Source organism: Saccostrea cucullata, unplaced genomic scaffold (assembly GCF_032062105.1).
Source record: "Saccostrea cucullata isolate Sc308-1 unplaced genomic scaffold, CSIRO_AGI_Scuc_v1 ctg16445, whole genome shotgun sequence".
Taxonomy (NCBI): Eukaryota; Metazoa; Mollusca; class Bivalvia; order Ostreida; family Ostreidae; genus Saccostrea; species Saccostrea cuccullata.
The window spans coordinates 1-17228 of record NW_026920568.1 but is presented as its reverse complement, the minus strand read 5'-3'; the positions used below and the strand labels follow the sequence as shown (position 1 = coordinate 17228).

Genomic DNA, 17228 nt, shown 5'->3' with positions numbered 1-17228 from the left:
AATTTCAGTGGAAAAAAATTGATTAAGAAAATGAATTGAAATCCTGGTAGAAAAAAATTATCTGCATTATTGTATTCAGTAAACAACTACCTTGCATTAGGGTAATTTTATTTGAAAGAGATACTTAAAGAGATACAATGTATTAAATATTGGCTGGTAGATTTAAATTTTTCATGTAACTAGAAATAATGCTCAATAGTAATGTATTGATTTTCTGCCATGTGTTAAACTAGAAAGTGATGAATTACTGAAATGTCTCTTTGACATATTTACCAATAATGCAGTTTTAAAAATGCAAAAAAATGAATAAAGTTGAAAGGTCAATATTGATTGATACCTGATTTCTATCTTCAGTACAAGGGAGTATACAGAAATGTCAGTCTTCAGACAGTGGACTACTCAGCTCTACTCCAGGATGAGGATAACCTTGACCCTTCACCTTCTGAACCTCTGGAAATCGTCCTCCCCAGGGACCAAGATGGTCAGTTGTTAGCATAAACACGGTCTCAGTATAACATTCATATCATACTGATTACTTTTAGAATTTTAATTTCTGTCTCTTTCTCCCTGTCTCTGTCTGTCTGTCTGTCTCTCTCTCTCTCTCTCTCTCTCTCTCTCTCTCTTTCCAGGTTATACCAAGAGTTTAGAGTGCACATTCAAGCATGATGAAGATAGAGATAACAGTACATTTGGTGACATTGAACTTCGCTGGGAAACACAAGGGGAGAGAAGTGATGTCATCACTCACGTTAAACAGTTTAATGTTATCTGGTCCAACACAGAGGAGAGACAGGTCCAGACAAGAGTGGTCACCCCTGATGCCAGGAAAACTCTGATCCCTGTCACAAGGTTGAAGTGAGTAACCAAGTTTTTAGCTCTACTGGTCAGAGACCAGAAGAGCTTATGCGATAGTAATGCGTCCGTCCGTCTGTCTGTCCGTCCGTCTGTCCGTCTGTCTGTAAACAATTTTTCAAAATGCTACTCCTCCTACAGTTTTGGTCTAATTTCAATATAACTTGGCACACAAGTAGACTACACTAAGATACATAATTCTGTTTATCGGTTTTTGATTTCGATGAACGGTGTTGCCGTGGTTACTAAAAATAGAAATTTCTGTGAAATTCTTTCAAAATGCTACTCCTCCTACAGTTTTAGTCTGATTACGGCATAACTTGGCACACAAGTAGAATACACTAAGATACATAATTCTGTTTATCGGTTTTTGATTTCGATGAACGTTGTTGCCGTGGTTACTAAAAATAGAATTTCTGTGAAATTCTTTCAAAATGCTACTCCTCCTACAGTTTTGGTCTGATTTCAGTATAACTTGGCACACAAGTAGAATACACTAAGATACATAATTCTGTGTATCAGTTTTTGATTTCGATGAACGGTGTTGCCGTGGTTACTAAAAATAGAATTTCTGTGAAATTCTTTCAAAATGCTACTCCTCCAACAGTTTTGGTCTGATTTCAGTATAACTTGGCAAACAAGTAGAATACACTAAGATACATAATTCTGTATATCGGTTTTTGATTTCGATGAACGGTGTTGCCGTGGTTACTAAAAATAGAAATTTCTGTGAAATTCTTTCAAAATGCTACTCCTCCTACAGTTTTGGTCTGATTTCAGTATAACTTGGCACACAAGTAGACTACACTAAGATACATAATTCTGTATATCGGTTTTTGATTTCGATGAACGGTGTTGCCGTGGTTACTAAAAATAGAAATTTCTGTGAAATTCTTTCACAATGCTACTCCTCCAACAGTTTTGGTCTGATTTCAGTATAACTTGGCACACAAGTAGAATACACTAAGATACATAATTCTGTATATCGGTTTTTGATTTCGATGAACGGTGTTGCCGTGGTTACTAAAAATAGAAATTTCTGTGAAATTCTTTCAAAATGCTACTCCTCCTACAGTTTTGGTCTGATTTCAGTATAACTTGGCACACAAGTAGACTACACTAAGATACATAATTCTGTATATCGGTTTTTGATTTCGATGAACGGTGTTGCCGTGGTTACTAAAAATAGAAATTTCTGTGAAATTCTTTCAAAATGCTACTCCTCCTACAGTTTTGGTCTGATTTCAGTATAATTTGGCACACGAGTAGAATACACGAAGATACATAATTCTGTGTATCGGTTTTTAGCTCTACTGGTCAGAGACCAGAAGAGCTTATGCGATAGTAATGCGTCCGGCGTCCGTCCGTCTGTCTGTCTAGCTGTCCGTCTGTCTGTAAACAATTTTTCAAAACGCTACTCCTCCTACAATTTTAGTCTGATTTCAATATAACTTGGCACACAAGTAGACTACACTAAGATACATAAAATAGTGCATCGGTTTTTGATTTCGATGAACGGTGTTGCCATGGTTACTAAATATAGAATTTTCTGAGTAATTCCTTTAAAATGCTACTCCTTCTACAGTTTTAGTCTGATTTCAATATAACTTGGCACACAAGTAGACTACACTAAGATACATAAAATAGTGCATCGGTTTTTGATTTCGATGAACGGTGATGCCATGGTTACTAAAAATAGAATTTTCTGAGAAATTCCTTTAAAACGCTACTCCTTCTACAGTTTTGGTCTGATTTCAATATAACTTGGCACACAAGTAGACTACACTAAGATACATAAAATAGTGCATCGGTTTTTGATTTCGATGAACGATGTTGCCATGGTTGCTAAAAATAGAATTTTCTGAGAAATTCTTTAAAACGCTACTCCTTCTACAGTTTTAGACTCATTTCAATATCACTTGGCACACAAGTAGACTACACTAAGATGCATAGAATAGTGCATCGGTTTTTTATTTCGATGAGCGGTGTTGCAATGGTTACTAAAAATAGAATTTTCTGAGAAATTCCTTTAAAACGCTACTCCTTCTACAGTTTTGGTCTGATTTCATTATCACTTGGCACACAAGTAAACTACACTAATTTACACATAATAGTGCATCGGTTTTTGATTTCAATGAACGGTGTTGCCATGGTTATTAAAAGTAGAATTTTCTGTGGAATTCCTTTAAAATGCTACTCCTTCTACAGTTTTGGTCTGATTTCAATATAACTTATCACACAAGTAGACTACACTAAGATACATAATTCTATGCATCGGTTTTTGATCAGTACAAACCAGTAGAGCTACAGTCTCGACAGAGACTTCTGGTTATTTTCTTATTTAAATTTATGTCTGTCAGTTATACTCATATACTCTCGGGATTCTGATGAAACCTGAAATGTTATTCGAATAAAATTTAGAAATGAGTACTCAGTGAATTTTAAATAATAAAAAAGTTTTTTAAAAAGTTTTTAAAAATCTTCCAATATGAAGAAAAGAGGTGCTTTAATTTTTAGCTCTACTGGTCAGAGACCAGAAGAGCTTATGCGATAGTAATGCGCCCGGCGTCCGTCCGTCTGTCCGTCTGTCTGTCTAGCTGTCCGTCTGTCTGTAAACAATTTTTCAAAATGCTACTCCTCCTACAGTTTTGGTCTAATTTCAATATAACTTGGCACACAAGTAGACTACACTAAGATACATAATTCTGTGTATCGGTTTTTGATTTCGATGAACGGTGTTGCCGTGGTTACTAAAAATAGAAATTTCTGTGAAATTCTTTCAAAATGCTACTCCTCCTACAGTTTTGGTCTGATTTCAGTATAGCTTGGCACACAAGTAGAATACACTAAGATACATAAATCTATGTATTGGTTTTTGATTTCGATGAACGGTGTTGCCGTGGTTACTAAAAATAGAAATATCTGTAAAATTGTTTCAAAATGCTATTCCTCCTACAGTTTTGGTCTGATTTCGTATAACTTGGCACACAAGTAGAATACACTAAGATACATAATTCTGTATATCGAATTTTAATTTTAATTTTGATGAATGGTGTTGCTATGGTTACTAAAAATAGAAATGACTATAAAATTGTTTCAAAATGCTACTCCTCCTACAGTTTTGGTCTGATTTCAATATAACTTGGCACACAAGTAGACTACACTAAGAACATAAAGAGACTTTATCAACGATCATTATTCTATTCATTGCTGTTGTAAAATTTCAAATCCCAGCTGCTTAAGTACTTTTCTTTTCCTTTGCTATAAGTTCAAACCAGTAGAGCTTCAGTCTCAACAGAGACTTCTGGTTTGTATCCTATATAGATAAATTAAGGAATAACTATCTTCTAATTTGGTATTTGTGACCGTTAAGGCTGATTTAACGGTCGCAAACTGAGTTTTACTGGCGACGCGTAAGCGGAGCTGGTAAAATGGATGTTTGCGACCGTTAAATCAACATTAACGGTCGCAAATACCAAAAGAGAAGATCAGTTATTCCCATTCTAATGCTATTTGTTTGTTGTTTACGTTTTATTTTGTTGAATTTTGTTACATGATATACGACACGGGGCATTGTGTTTTTGCATCGCTCTATTATTACGTCACAATGAAAAGCTTTCTCTAGCTCTCTCGTAAATGCTCATTTTCCTGCTTCAAACATCAGTGTATTAGCCAATCAAAACATGTTTTACAAAACAATTGCATTAGAATTAGAGTTTATATGTCAGTATATGTATATTTTTTATATAATTTCTGGACCTAAGTATGATTTAAACCTGATCTGTCTTTGTAGGGCCTCCTATGACATCCAGGTGGAGCCGGACTACTTTACAGACGCCCTGCACCAGGTGAACCAGAAAATCCAGCTGGTTATCCCCGGTCCTCCAGATCCACCGGAAATCTTCCTAAAGTCTGTCAGCCCAGAGGAGTTCGTCATAGAATGGGGTGAACCTAGGCTGTTTGGAGGGGTCAAAGTTCGGGGTTACCAGGTCAGTATCTAGGGAGGTTCAAGGTCATGAAGACTTATCTGTGTCTAGGGAGGTTCAAAGCCATGAAGACATTCAAGTATTTTAACAAATATATAATTGTGTCATAGAATGGGGTCAAAGTCAGAGGTTACATGGTCAGTGGCTACAAAGGTTCAAGGCCATGAAGACAATTTAGTATGATTGAAATCAAATGTTTTAGCTAGGATTAAGAAATCAGTAGGTAGTGAGTTAAGGGGATGGATTGAATGATAAAGGCTTGATGACTCCACATTGCCATGATACGAAAGAAAGCTATTGTTAAACAAGTTTTGTGAAACCTCAGATAAGACTGGCAGGTATTATAATCACAGTTATTGTAGAAAGCACCTGTCAAATTTAACAAAATCAAATTATTCTCTTGTACAGTGTGTTAAAACCAGTTGGTTTCAAATTACACGAAAAAAACACGCTGAAATTCTGATGTCTCTTTTGCTTCAATAGAATTGTTTTTTGATTTGTGTGTACACCATTCAAAAAAGAGGGGGGGGGGGGGGGGGTTGAATATCTTATAATTACAACATAAACGAAAATCATTAAATGGAAGAAAACATCAAATCTCTGACCCTTTCAATACAATCATGAAATGTGCTTCTTGTCATAGAAGAAAGTTGTTTACTTTTCTCCAAGAGTTTAGTACATGCATGTTTAATGTTTTTCAATTCAAAGTTTCACAGGTAACAGGTAAAAACTCTCATAAGGCTTAGGTAACAGATCAATATGTTATCTGAACAACCCCCTATCCAATTGTCTAGTGCTCTCTGTTTTTCTCTCTCTGATAAGGGGTATTTGATTTTTTTTCTTCCATAAGCTCAAGTGTTTTGACATTAAGAATCCTTGTAGCAACATGGCTCCATGGTGGCACTCCATTTTAAGACGGCTTCCTTGATATATCCATAGCAACCATGTCAATGATATTTCTCTTTATCGGAATCTTTTGACAGCTATTGATTCGGGGAACTTTTGTTTATCACCTATTTCATTGTTAAGTGATACACTGTCAAGATTTTAATTTATTATTGAAGATAAAGTGTCTTATCATGTACCTATTTTCTGTGTTTTATTTGAGATCGAGATTTGATCAGATTTGTTTCAGATAAGATTTAGTGAAAGTTATATCCTAACTGTCTATTTTCTCTGTTCTTTGGTTTGAAGGTATATTTGAATGACAAGAAAGTTGGAAATGAACTCAGTAATTCTCACCGCAAGGCTGTCATACCATGCCGCCCAAATAAGTAAGTATTTTTATTAAACTAAATTAACAACAATTAAGTCTTGTGTAAAAAATCAATACTATGCCTTAGGACTATATCCTATCATAAATTATTGTCATATTATTAACTTTTGATTCAAAGAAATAACTTGATTTGAAAGGAAATTTCTTGATATGCTGGGGATAATGGAGGGTTCTTGGAGATTAGAATGGGGAGGGATTAACATGTATAATTATAAAGAATCTCACCCTGAGCTATAGAAAATTACAATAATAATCTAGCTACACTTGTGTAATTATCATATCTTCAAAGCAAAAGACAAAGTTAAAAAAAACATTTCTGGTTTGTACATTTCATTACTTTTGACTCACAGGAACTACAAAGTCCAGCTGGTGGCCTTGAGTGACAATTCTTTCTACAGTGACTCCTCCCTGTCAAACACCCTACTGGTCAGCACCTCACCCCACTCCCCCCGCCTCCTGTCCAGCGAGGATACGGTCCGCGAGGACCAGGACATGATTCCGGTCAAGGTCACTACTGTCACGGAAACCTCCATACAGCTGGACTGGTCCAACTTCATAGAAACAGAGGGGGTGGCAGGATATAAAATTCAATGGAGCAGTGTGGCGCAACCAGCAGTATGTACACTGGAACTTTTAAAAAGTCTAAGAGTAAAATTTAATGGAAAAATGTAACTTTTGGTATGAAATTGATAATTCTCAAAGAAAAGATGAGAGAAAATTGAGGTTCAAGCAAATTTTGTATATGTTATTATTACCGGAAAGGGTAAAAATAGTGCCAGTTATTATTGAACATAAAAGTTTTGTAGAAGAAACGTTGTGACTTATCAGTTTTAGAGCTGTTACTGTTAGAAGAGCTTTAAAGGGTAGAAAACTTTCAGGTTCTTAAGAAATCTGCATGAATAAACTTAATATGACACAGACAACTTTTTTTTTTAAATCAAAGGCAAAACTTCATGAAAGTACAATTATATTGTTGTCAAAATTGCCTTCATGTAGTAAATATCATAGTAGATAAAATTATATTGGACTGTCAATTTTTCAGTCTGGTAGATGTAATCTTTAACACTATGTTCAACTTGAATAAAATGTCATTTTGTGATTTTCTTTACAGCAAAGAGAGGTCAAGCTATCAGATAAGGACAGTAGCTGTGTCATTAACAACTGTCTGCCCGGGACCACCCACTTTGTCCGACTGATCGCCGTCGACGCTGACGGACAGATTCTGGAGAAGTCCAGACAACTGACCATTCAGACTTCGGCGCCACCAGACGCCCCCATCCTCTCTGTCAGGTACAAGTCAATTAATAAGGAATTATGCAATAAAAATCTTTTTATTTTTAAAAATTGGTAAGATGGATCAAGGCAACTGATATACAAGCATTCCCATATAATGTAGGCATCTTGTTTAATCATAAAGTTGATCCTCACTGAATTTTCAAATTTTGCTGATTTATGGTACTCAGTTCATGCTTTACTTATAATTCATCATTTTGTAGAGCTTGCAACTTCCGGTATATAGCAGTGCAGTGGGAGAAACCCAACACATATGGAGATGCTTTAGTAACAGGCTACAAAGTGTATGTAAATGGCATTGTGGAGGCCATATTGAATGCAGAACAGATGAGCTTTACCTTCACACATGGGAAATGGTGCCAGGAATATGCTTTCCAGGTGCAAGCCCTGACTTCTTTTGAAAAACTCCACAGCAAAGTTTCGGAACCCCTAGTGGTGGTTTGGCCAGGATGTAAGGCCCCAGCACTGAAACGACTTGCCACCCACAGTAGTTCTTGTGTCAGGATTGCATGGGATGATCCTTACCTCACAGAAGGGGTCAAGGTCAAACATTTTAGGGTCAGTATTTTCACTTTGAATTCATATTTTATCAAAGAAAAATTTACTTTGCTAAATTGCAAGGTATTCCTTGAAAAAATAAGCCTAGGTTGAATAATTCAATTGCTTGATAGATTATGATTGGTTATGTAATTATTCAACTAACATAAGTTTTATTTATACTATTAATATTTAGGCTGTTTGTGTGGAACGTGACACAGAAAAGGAAGTTACGCCCTCTATTGGACCAATTCATCCTAACACCAGGGAGGCAGAGTTCAAGAACCTTAAGCGAGGATCCTACAGCATCTTCCTGGAAGTACATGTATGTAGAACATGCCAATGCAGGTTTTATTTGTATGAACAATTAAATTCTACAGCAGAATTAGTACTCAGTTGAATTCTTCAGTTCACTTTCTGTGTGAAAAGGATATTAAGTCTTTATTTTAATACAAACAGTCTTTGTGTTACTTTTTTAATGAAGAAATATCTTGAAGACTTAAAGAGGATATGTATTGAATTATTGCATTACTGGTGTTATTATTTCAGTTATACAACACTGGTGATGTGGTGTGTTCTGAGCCCCTACATGTGGCCCCAGCCCCCGCCCCGGATCCACCCCTGGTTACCGTGACAGTGGTCGGATTGGATGAACGCAGGGCTCTAGAGAGACTGACATGTGATCTAGTCAACAAGAGGGATAGGTAACTGATTTTTGTTTTACTTTTATCATAGAGGAGGGTCAATTTGCCATAGTGCAGGGAGAGACCTTGAATAGGGATGTTACAGAAATTTATTTAAATTTCAGGTTAATAAGAAAAGTAGGACATAAACTAAAAGAAATTGGTGCTTTATCAAACCCATTGAGAGCAGAGAAGAATAGGGGAGTGATTGAGGGGGCGCACACTTTATCCAGGATAGAGGAAATTCTGGAGCACTGTTTCGGTGCCTTGGAACATTACACTGGTCAGCTGATTGCCCATGTCAGCTGGTCCTGCCCCCAGAGGCAGAGTGAGACCACCGTGTCAGGATTTAAAGTTCTGATTGATGGGAAACAGTACGGAAATACCATGCACGAAGGAGTCAAACAAGTTCGAATAAAGGTAAAGTACTTCATAGTATTGACAATTTTTAACTACTAGCTGATATTTGACTGTTCAAGAAGCATTGGAACTTGTAGGTTATGACACTTTCTAATGGTTTTGTATGTTTGAGTAAAATCTCAGATAAGTTAACGAAGAATATAAAGAACTTCAAGAAAGGTTTTTACCATGTGACCAATTAACATGGAAATAAATATGTTATGTTAATTTACTGAAAGAAATCTAAACCAAAAGTATGCTTTGCAATTTCTAGTATGAGTAAAGAGATGTACATGCAAAGAAATTTTGCAAACTTTCCAACAGTTACAATGTAGACTGTCTAACAGTATTTTAATTTCAACGTATCTTTGTATATTTCAGCTTGGAACTGAGCAGCCAATCTACAAACTGACAATGGTGTCTGTGTCAGACAAACCACAGGCCTCCAGCCCAGAATCCAATGCGGTAGATCTCCTGTCTGAGACCTTCAGACCATTCTCCTTCTACTGCTACCACAGCATCCATAATCAAAACGCAAAGTAAGTTAATATTTCTATCACTGACAACCTTGCTATTTTAAAAAATATCAAACATATTTTTGTAACATTTAATTAGTCGACTTTCCTGTTAAACTCGTGCAATCACATGCAGAAGCTGTACATTGTACAAACCAGTGCATCCTGTAAAATGATGTTTGAATTTTTATTTCTAGAAAAAAATTTAATGAAACATTTTCAAAACATTTTACTCTGTGTAGCAATTATGAAAGGGGTTTTATTGTAATGGATTTTAAATTTCTTTTTACCTAGATGGCCAAACCAGGGATGCTGTAAGTATCAGGACTCGGTGATGTACGAGCGACAGTTAGCCAAAAAACTAGCCAATCAAGGCCTCCTAAAACGCCGGGTCCCTCCCCCAGCCTGTAGCCTGCTGGACATATTCCAGGGAGACTACAAACCCTTCCTAGGGACACACAACAAACAGTTCCCAACAGCTGTACTCTTCTGGACACCATGGTTAGTTGTAAAACTGACAAAAATTGATTAAATTTGTCTAGGAGGCACATTATTGTCTGTTATTATTAAAAAAAATCTTAAATTGTTTGAAAAAGTTTGAATAATTGATTCTGAAATCAATTCTCATCTCTCTTGTGCCTGGATGAAAAGACATCCAAGGAGATTTAAACTTTGACTTAGATTTGTGCGTTTGAAGAAATATTTTTTTTTATCTTTTTGATTATTTCTTCCATCAGGTGTCATGGATCTCAGAAAGTAATGTCACATTATGCACGTTTTGCCAGGGAAGGAGCTTCTGAGGTAATATTTAAACTTGCATGGAACTGTTACAGTAAAACTTGTTTAATATGAACACAGATATTGCGAATTCATGGATATAGCGAAGTTATATTGGATCCCCAACTATATAAATTTAAAGAATTCCTTATATGGATGTAACGAATTACGGATATAGTGAGGTAATTTCAGAGGTCCCAGCGACTTCATTATAACCAAGTTTTACTGTATTTAGGAAAAGGTCAAACTGTACAAAGAAGATGGGTTATAAATCCATAATTTACAAGAATAAAATATTTTAGTTGCTTTATCATTGCTAACAATCCAATCATAAGAGATAGCACACTTAAAAACTATAATTCCTCTTTTCTTTCAGTATAACTTTATTGCTGTATCTTGTGGAGTGGAAGCTAACCATGCCTCAGACAGAAAATCCTTGATCCACTCCATTACTTCCAATGGCTGGAGAGAACAGGGGGTCATCTGGCACTGTACAAGCCAGTGTGCCTCTCCTATTGAGGAAGCTAGCAGTGTCTGGAAAAACAGCACTGCAGGTAAGGAATTATGGGTAGTTTTGTCTATTGACCAATGGGAATTGAACATCATTTACTATTCGGATTGTTGCATTTGTAATTTAATGTTTAAATTTGAAAGTTTCTTTATAATCTGAATGTTTCTTCTTTTTTTCTTCAAGGATCAGCTTCCAGGAATGATATAGAGAATGGCAAAAAGCATGTGGATTTGACAGAAATTTTAGGAATAGCTGGTGTGCCCACTTTCCTATTTATTCATGCAGATGGTAAGCATTTATCTACCAGGGTATTTATTTACTGAAAAATGTAACATAAGGGAAGGATTTCTTTGTATTTAATATCAAATCATATCTTTACAATGATGTCTAATTACATTTTGAAGCTGGCCAAAAGAAAAAATATAATGAAGAGATACTTTCAAATTTTCAGTGGTAATGAGTGATTTCTTGACTTGATTTTAGGTTACATTGCCTGGCATGGACGGTACAGTGCCTATGACTACGCATCCTTTGCTGCCTTTATGAGGCACACTTTCAGTGAGGTACAAGGAGTGGGGTGCCCTGTTTTCCAATGTGACTCCTGTAGAAATGATATGACCATTGATGACGAGTCTCTAGGTAATTTTTTTTTAAAATAAAATTCTATGAAAGATGTATATTTCTTTTTTGAAAATTGGTAATAAATGAATATTTCATAGTTATAGTACAAGATTTTATACAACAAAAATCTATAGGATGCGATAGGTAAAGACCCATTTTTGGCTCCTTGGTTGGTTGGGGGGGGGGGGGGGGGTCTTGTGCAGTAGTTCATAATACAAAAGCTATGATCATCATAAATTCAAAATGAATATTGACTTCAAGTGATGATGTGCACAGAGGTGGCAAGAAGCTTAAATATCCTTTAGTACCATGACCGAAGTATTTATATACTTATCTCCATGAAAAGTGAAAAGTTTTATACTGCAATTTCATTTACTCTTTTAACCACTAAATCCAATCTCTTGTAACAGAGGTATTTTTCATTTGAAGGTTAAATATCCCCTAGTTACATGAAGAATTTATATACTTATCTCCATGAAAAGTGAAAAGTTTTATTCTGCAATTTCATACCACTCTGAAATTTAATGAAACTTTCACTCTTTATTACATATTGCCATTGTGCATCCTATTTTACTTTTTGAACACATATATTTGGGTTTCCCGGCCACAACACCAAAATTTGGGAGGCGCCAAGGAAAAGTCAACAGTACCTATTTTACATTAAATTAATTTCTTTAAGAGACACATACATCTCAATATTTTTTTTTTTTTGCAGAGCCGGTGTTACAGCTGGTAAGGGAGAGTTCCACTTCAGCTCTGTCTGCCCCACGATACCCAGAGGAACGACGTCCCCACTCCCCCAAACGAGCCGACTCCCCCACAGGTGACCCTCCCATTGACCGAATCTTCATGAAAAAACGTCCTCGCAGTCCAAAACGACACAAGAAGATTTCAGTCAACCATCGTCCATTTTCTGCCTCCAATGTCAGCCAGGCACCTTCTCATTATGTCCAGTTATTAAAAAGTCCATATATGCAGAAGACAGTTCCTTCCCCAAAAGTTCTCAACAAGCTTTTACGTCCTCAGAGTGGAGGAGCCAGGCTTGGATGAAGGGCGTGGTCCTCAGGTCTGAGTGGTGATTGGCTGAGAATGTGGTCCTCACATCTGAGGAGAGTGATATCTCCAAGTTTTGAGGAACTGAAGTAAAAAAATTGGTGCCAAGAAGATTTGACTAATTTATGCTGTAATCAGAATTGACACTACACAATGATAGATATGTGATATGATGTTTAATTAAAATTTATTTTTTACATTTTGTTAACTACCACATGTCAATGGGTGTGCAAGAGTAATTTTGAAATTATAGTCTTTTTCGCAATTTTTTTTTTTTTTCAAATTTATCAGAATGTCGTTTTTCATTTACAACATTGAGAATGACATCCATTTTTTATATATATTTATTTTTTATATGTTTTCATTGTAGGAATTTTTAACAAATTATCTGTGATATTTATGACGTTAGCAGGTTGAAAGCTAGTATACATTTGTTAGGGTGTGAAAATCAAAATAGAATTTAGTTTATACATGTAGTAATAATGATATAGGGAAGAAATTAATCGGTGTAATATTGTTTGTAGCTTGAGGCATGTTTGCTTAAATCAAGTAATCAGGATGTTTCGCAACAAAAAAGAGCTTTTTTCCCAAAGATTTTGTGTTTTCTTAATGCTAAATTAGGTACTTCTTAACATATCAATAACTATATACTTTGTTATAGATTAATTCAAACTTTTCCGTCCCTGCATGTTAATTTTTAAAGATATATATTCTTGCCTGTGATAAAGTATTATTTTTTCCTGTTGATTTTGGATTTCACCTTATATTGATGCTTAAACACAAGAACAGTGTCTTAAGCTTAAAAAATGTGATATTAACTTTCTTGGCAGTTGTTTGAAATCTTTAAGAGTCGGAGAAATAGCTACATGTACTTGTTTTTGATGTGAGAGCTACATCCAATGTAACCATTCTATTTGTTGTGTGATATTTTACAAATTCATACTAGGTAATAAATTCTAAACTTATTTGCTTGTTTATTTTAATTTTTGAACAGTTATGCTATGAAGATAGTTAGTAAATATTTGTCCATTTACGTCACTGTGACATCTGTCTATGTTCATCAATGTACTGGGGGTATGACACTGCCTCACAACAGATCTGAAAATGATCCATTGTGATTATAATCAAAAAAAAAGAACACAATGTTAAAACAAAAAGGAATGTGGCACTTGGCTATCATCATGTTACTATATGCATTAAAACTTTCTTCTTACAGTAAAGGTATCCTACGGAGAAGGACAAGTCTAATTTATTGCATATGATGTATCAATTGCTTTTGTCTCTAAGATTACATGAGTGTGCATCATTGTCTTTCAAGACATAGGTTGGTTCACATATTCACTGAATTATCTTGTCAACAGCCAACCAACTTTCCTGGTGATCACATTTTTATTTTTTTAGAGAAAATGCATTTTTTTTAATTCTTGAGGTATCTTTAAAGGGGCTTTACACATTCTGAGATCATGCATGATGTTAATAAAATTCTTCAGAAAAAACAATGACCTTGTTGGCAAATACAATCTGTGAAGTCAAATATTGAATGACATTGGTTGTAAAGGAATTTTCTGCGAAAATTTCCATGTACAAGGAGTACAGACATGAATCATTGGTTGGTAGGGGATGCTTACTCCTGTATGGCATCTGATACAACCCCTGATGTTTTTAGAGGTTACAGAACCGAGGTCTGTGTTTGCTCTGCTCCAAATTTGCAAAGTTCAAATGGATTTTATGCACATTTTAGTTCTGTTCTTTGTCTTTACATATCAACTAACACTAAAAGACAGAGAGGGCTCATATCTCATATAACTTGAAAAGTTATCCTGGGCTTGCTTTTCCCTGAAAATACAAGACACTTGATGTTACTCATTTTTTCTTATATAAAAAAATAATCCCATTCTTTTTTAAAATTGCTAATGAATGAATATTTCATAGTTTTAAAGTACAAGATTTTATGCATATTATGGGGCTATTTTTTTATTTTTTTTTTTTTTTTTTTTTTTTTTTTGAATAAGAAAAACAAGTACCGGTAATGTCAAGTGCCTGTGTTCAAGATCTATGTGTTTTGTGTTTCCTTGACCAAGTAAAAGAAAATGTGAATTGAATTTTAATGTTTTACTATTTTATTATTTCCATATGTAATGTACATATTAAGAATAAATAATTTTGAATAAACATGGTTGTGCATTCAGTAAATATACATCCCACATAATAAAGCATTTTTACACTAAATGATCTACATGGTACATTTCAAAATATCAATTTCTTGGGTTTCACATATTGCTTACTTGAGTAATTTATTTCTTTGGTTATCTTTCACAAAAACTAACACTTCATCATTGCTCTTATATATTAGAAATATTTTTACCCAATGGTTTTATTATGAATCAATTTCAATCTAAATTAAAATGTTACATAAGGTAAATACATCTTATATTTTAAAACCTCGGATACAGAGTATTGCATCACATGTAACAGTCAGATGCACTATATGGCTAACACTACGTTCACTAAAGACAAGATATTCAAAATGAATTAACATTAAATTCTCTTCCTTAAATATGAAGAGGGTGTTATTTAGTGTCAGAGAGACCCTGTCATGATGCCTCTATACACCACTCTTGATCCACTCCTTGTGTTCAGATTCCAATCACTCATTCATTCATGCATTCCTATTGTACAAAAATCCTGCTTGCCAAATTATGTAAGAGTTTCTCCTTTTGTGACCTACAACAAACAATTATAATTATGTAAAGCAAGAGATATGATTTATATTATAAACTTTTTTTTTTTAATTACGTAAAAGGTATTAATGAAAATGTTTCTAGGAATACATACCCTGGCCTCAATGTATTCCACTCTTCTTTCCAAATGTGTCAGTTTCTCATTCAGAGTCGCAAGTCTTGATCTACAGGATGTATCTGAAAATGAAAAAATAAATTTCTTTTGTAACTATACATGGGAAATACACAATTTATGTGCAAAAAATAAAACAATGTTAAAAAGCAGTCTTAGATTAGTTCAACTATATCTCACAGACTCGCAAAAGATCTCAGTACATGTACAAAATCTTTAGTCTCAATATATCTTATCACATAATCGATCCAGAATCTTGATGATAGACTAATAAAAAAATCTATCATAAGCACCTCCAGCAGTAGACCAAAAACCTCATACTTTTCATTTTTTTTCATCGCTCACGCAATCTAACATAAACCGGTATTTTAAATTCGCATACAGCAATACTATATTTTAGCACGTTTTTCTGGGTACCAGTAGATCAAGTTCTTTCCGTTTATATAATTCCTATACAATCAACCTTTTCATGATATTTAAACTGTGGTACCACTCTTTTGCAGGGCAAAATGATATACCAAACGTTATATATATGCCCTGCAAAAGAGTAGTACTGCAGTTATCATGAAACTGAAAGGGCTAATATTGTGCAGGATATATAATTTTATCAGTATAAATATAATCCCCAAACTATGGGATGCCTTAAAGGGACGGGGGGGGGGGGGTATGATTCACTAGCCTAAGGTCTAATCTGAATGTTTTGTGTGATTGTTTTTCGTTTTACACAATAATTCAATACTTATTCTCACACTGTTGTTGTTATAATCATGTAAAATAACTCAGGTTTAGTTCATACATGTAGTGATGTACCAGGAAATCCCCTCCCCACCTATTCTTCAAGCGAGACGACTTATCTACGTCTTACCAAAGGAGTTCAGAAAGTCAGAAATCTTCTTAATGCTGCCAGTGATGACCTCTATGTACTCTCGGTTTGCCCAGTCCTGTTGGATTGGTCTTTGGTGGCTCTGAATCTGGCCTTGATTGTGGTGCGACATTGTTGACAGTTTCCCGACCGATGAATGTAACAGGAACTGTCATTGGACAATCCAGTTTAATCGACCAATCAGAAAGCAGTTAACATTCCAGCCATTCATCACATACTTCCGTTAAAATGGCACCATAATTAATTCGTTTTCTCTCTTCACTCTTCTTTTGAACACCCTCAGGTATTAATGAAACAAAGTCAGATTTGTTTTTGATGTGTATATGTGATGGATAACTCTGCTTCAAATACTCAGTATTTGAGGACTATATTTGTACATATATATTTTTTCAATCATTTATTTATCATGTTTACATTGTGTAATGTTAGAGTTGAGTAAAATGTGAAGAGAAATGTCTGCCAAGCTAAGTAACATAACACGATAAAATACTATGAAAATTCTCAAACGTGATTTTTATAGAAGACCTCGATTTTCTCTGTGTTACTAATTATTTTTGTGCTACAAATACAATGTGATTCTCAACTCATATTCTTCAACAGGTTGAGAAAATATGGAACCAATCAAATCACTGTGGAAGAATTTCATGTCAGAGGGACACCGCCCTCCAGAAAAAGATTCAAAAGTTGTGGTCATTGACACCATCATTCATGAGCTTGAGTACCACATCAAAGAACTGGAACGCATCTCGCACGAAAAAGAGGTTGACGACAGGCGTCGGAATACAGGCGTAGATTACAGTTGGTTAATGAGCACAACTCCCAAAGGTTTTGAAATCCCCCAGCTTCAAAGACTAGAACTAGAGGAACTGTGCTACAAAGTCAAACCAGATGAATGTGGAAGAATTTTGTCTCTATTTAGAGACGCTCTATTTAATGACCCTTTACCGTCCCATCTCCCTCGAATCATGAGGTCTTGTATAATTCAGGTC

At 35.1% G+C, this 17228-nt stretch overlaps 3 protein-coding genes across 3 annotated transcripts; 2 read left to right on the top strand and 1 right to left on the bottom strand.

Moving 5' to 3' along the window:
* Positions 1 to 354: 354 nt before the first annotated feature.
* On the top strand, positions 355 to 13468 carry LOC134251128 (uncharacterized; the record flags this gene model as incomplete). The annotated part of the gene is made up of 17 exons (XM_062733489.1): positions 355 to 481; positions 630 to 855; positions 4646 to 4841; positions 6033 to 6112; positions 6465 to 6729; positions 7226 to 7404; positions 7611 to 7965; positions 8141 to 8269; positions 8494 to 8648; positions 8753 to 9047; positions 9408 to 9565; positions 9836 to 10042; positions 10279 to 10342; positions 10695 to 10872; positions 11013 to 11117; positions 11313 to 11468; positions 12166 to 13468. Coding segments are annotated over 17 exons (3210 nt in total), but the record flags the coding sequence as incomplete, so codon positions are not given.
* Positions 13469 to 14600: 1132 nt separating this feature from the next.
* Positions 14601 to 16387, bottom strand: LOC134251138 (protein BRICK1-like). Its single transcript, XM_062733502.1, has 3 exons — positions 16222 to 16387; positions 15339 to 15421; positions 14601 to 15227 (listed from the first exon to the last, which is right to left on the bottom strand). Exons 1-3 carry the CDS (start codon positions 16349 to 16351, stop codon positions 15201 to 15203), a joined length of 240 nt encoding a protein of 79 aa, XP_062589486.1. The 5' UTR covers positions 16352 to 16387; the 3' UTR covers positions 14601 to 15200.
* Positions 16388 to 16850: 463 nt separating this feature from the next.
* Positions 16851 to 17214, top strand: LOC134251145 (protein RD3-like; the record flags this gene model as incomplete). Its single annotated transcript, XM_062733514.1, has 1 exon — positions 16851 to 17214. A coding segment is annotated over exon 1 (364 nt), but the record flags the coding sequence as incomplete, so codon positions are not given.
* Between the last annotated feature and the right edge of the window lie 14 nt (positions 17215 to 17228).

What these genes read in the sequence shown, in the direction of transcription:
- LOC134251138 (XM_062733502.1), bottom strand. Translation starts at nt 16,351, where the DNA reads ATGTCGCACCACAATCAAGGCCAGATTCAGAGCCACCAAAGACCAATC. An exon ending in TGACTTTCTGAACTCCTTTG is followed by an intron (nt 15,422 to 16,221) that starts GTAAGACGTAGA and finishes TTTCATTTTCAG; the next exon opens with ATACATCCTGTAGATCAAGA. An exon ending in TGGAATACATTGAGGCCAGG is followed by an intron (nt 15,228 to 15,338) that starts GTATGTATTCCT and finishes TGTTTGTTGTAG; the next exon opens with GTCACAAAAGGAGAAACTCT.